Source organism: Mandrillus leucophaeus, unplaced genomic scaffold (genome assembly GCF_000951045.1).
Source record: "Mandrillus leucophaeus isolate KB7577 unplaced genomic scaffold, Mleu.le_1.0 Scaffold219, whole genome shotgun sequence".
Taxonomy (NCBI): domain Eukaryota; kingdom Metazoa; phylum Chordata; class Mammalia; order Primates; family Cercopithecidae; genus Mandrillus; species Mandrillus leucophaeus.
The window spans coordinates 629,769-631,112 of NW_012102243.1; the positions used below are offsets into that span (position 1 = coordinate 629,769).

The window sequence follows — 1,344 nt, forward strand, 5'->3', positions numbered from 1 at the left end:
GCCCCTCCCTCGTCCTGGGCATCTAAATGCATGGAACGGCCAGAGATGGAGCCCTCAGCAGCTGGGACACCTGCTGTCTGGCGGGTAGCCCCAGCTCATCAGCCCACCCTCCCCTCTGTCCCCGCACCTGCATCTACCCTGGGAGGGGCCTGCCCGGGTCCAATCGAGCACACGGGGCATCTTGTTTGGCCAGAAAGTGATGCCTGGGAACAGGACACCGCCTTTCTGCTGCAGAAGATACCCGGGCAGCCCTGGAGCTGGGACCTGCTTTCCGCTGCTGCTCCCGTCCTCTCCTCACCCTCTGACCAGCACCCCTCTCTTCTTAGCACAGGCTGCCCTGTGTTTCTGTCCCAGATCATGTGGCTGCCCAACTCCCTGGCAGCAGGCCCCGGACGGGCAGGCTGGGCTCTGGGAGCCTCTGAGCCGCTCTCAGCATTGGTGTCCAGGTGCGACTGTCCCAAAGCCTTTCGCCCCAAGTGGGAGCCTCTAAAAGACAGGGCTAGGACGAGGCCAGCAGGAACCCCAGAAGGCTCCGGGGACTAAGCTTCCTGCCGCCCAGGCAGGGGGAGACAGATCCTCCCGAAGATGAGCCAGAGTGGGGCTGCGCCTCACTGAACGCCGATCCTGCTCATCAGCACATCACTGAAATATAATTAAATGGAATCAGATACAGTCATGCACGTTGCAGCCGGTGCTGACTCCAGAGAAGCCTCGGGAGGGCGGGGAGGGTGGGCGTCCCACTCGAGGAGCCACAGGGCTGCAGGAGCCGGGCAGGACAGCAAGTCCTGCCAGGGAGTGCGAGGGCGGCCGTGGGCCCCACCCGTCCGCTGGCAGAGTGAGCGGCCCTGTCTTCCCCTCACCCGGTGCCTCTGTCTGCCTCTGCCTCTCTGTCTGCCTCCTCCTTCTCTCTACCTTCTCCTATCTCCCTGCCTGCACACGTCTGTAGAGGAACCCACACATGTCTGAGTCTCTCTCCTTCAGGAGCTGGATGAGCCCTGTGCAGAGGCCCAGTGCCTGCTCCTCCTCGCACAGTTGGCCAACAAGGAGAAAAACTATGGACAAGCCAAGAAAATGATCGCACAGGCCCAGCCCCTGGGCGGAAGTGAGGAGTTCTGGTACAATTCCACTCTGACCCTGGCAGAGGCTCTCTTGTCCATGGAACACCCAGGAAGAGAAGCTACGGTAAGAGGCACGGGGACCTGGGGCTGCACGTCGGATGCTCTGCCTGGCAGACCGCTGATGACACGCCTGGATCCATCCCTGCCCACCCTCAGACACACCGGTATCCACCCCCACCCGTCCTCAGGCAGGCCTGTATCTGTCCCCGCCTGCCTGTCCTCAGAC

General features: G+C 62.5%; 1 protein-coding gene across 1 annotated transcript in view; it reads left to right on the forward strand.

Annotated features, from left to right (window-relative positions):
• The window catches only part of CFAP46 (cilia and flagella associated protein 46), a 157,857-nt gene that overhangs the window by 110,934 nt on the left and 45,579 nt on the right, over nucleotides 1-1,344 (forward strand). The window contains 1 exon segment of the mRNA XM_011980848.1: nucleotides 982-1,182. Coding sequence (XP_011836238.1) covers nucleotides 982-1,182 — 201 coding nt within the window.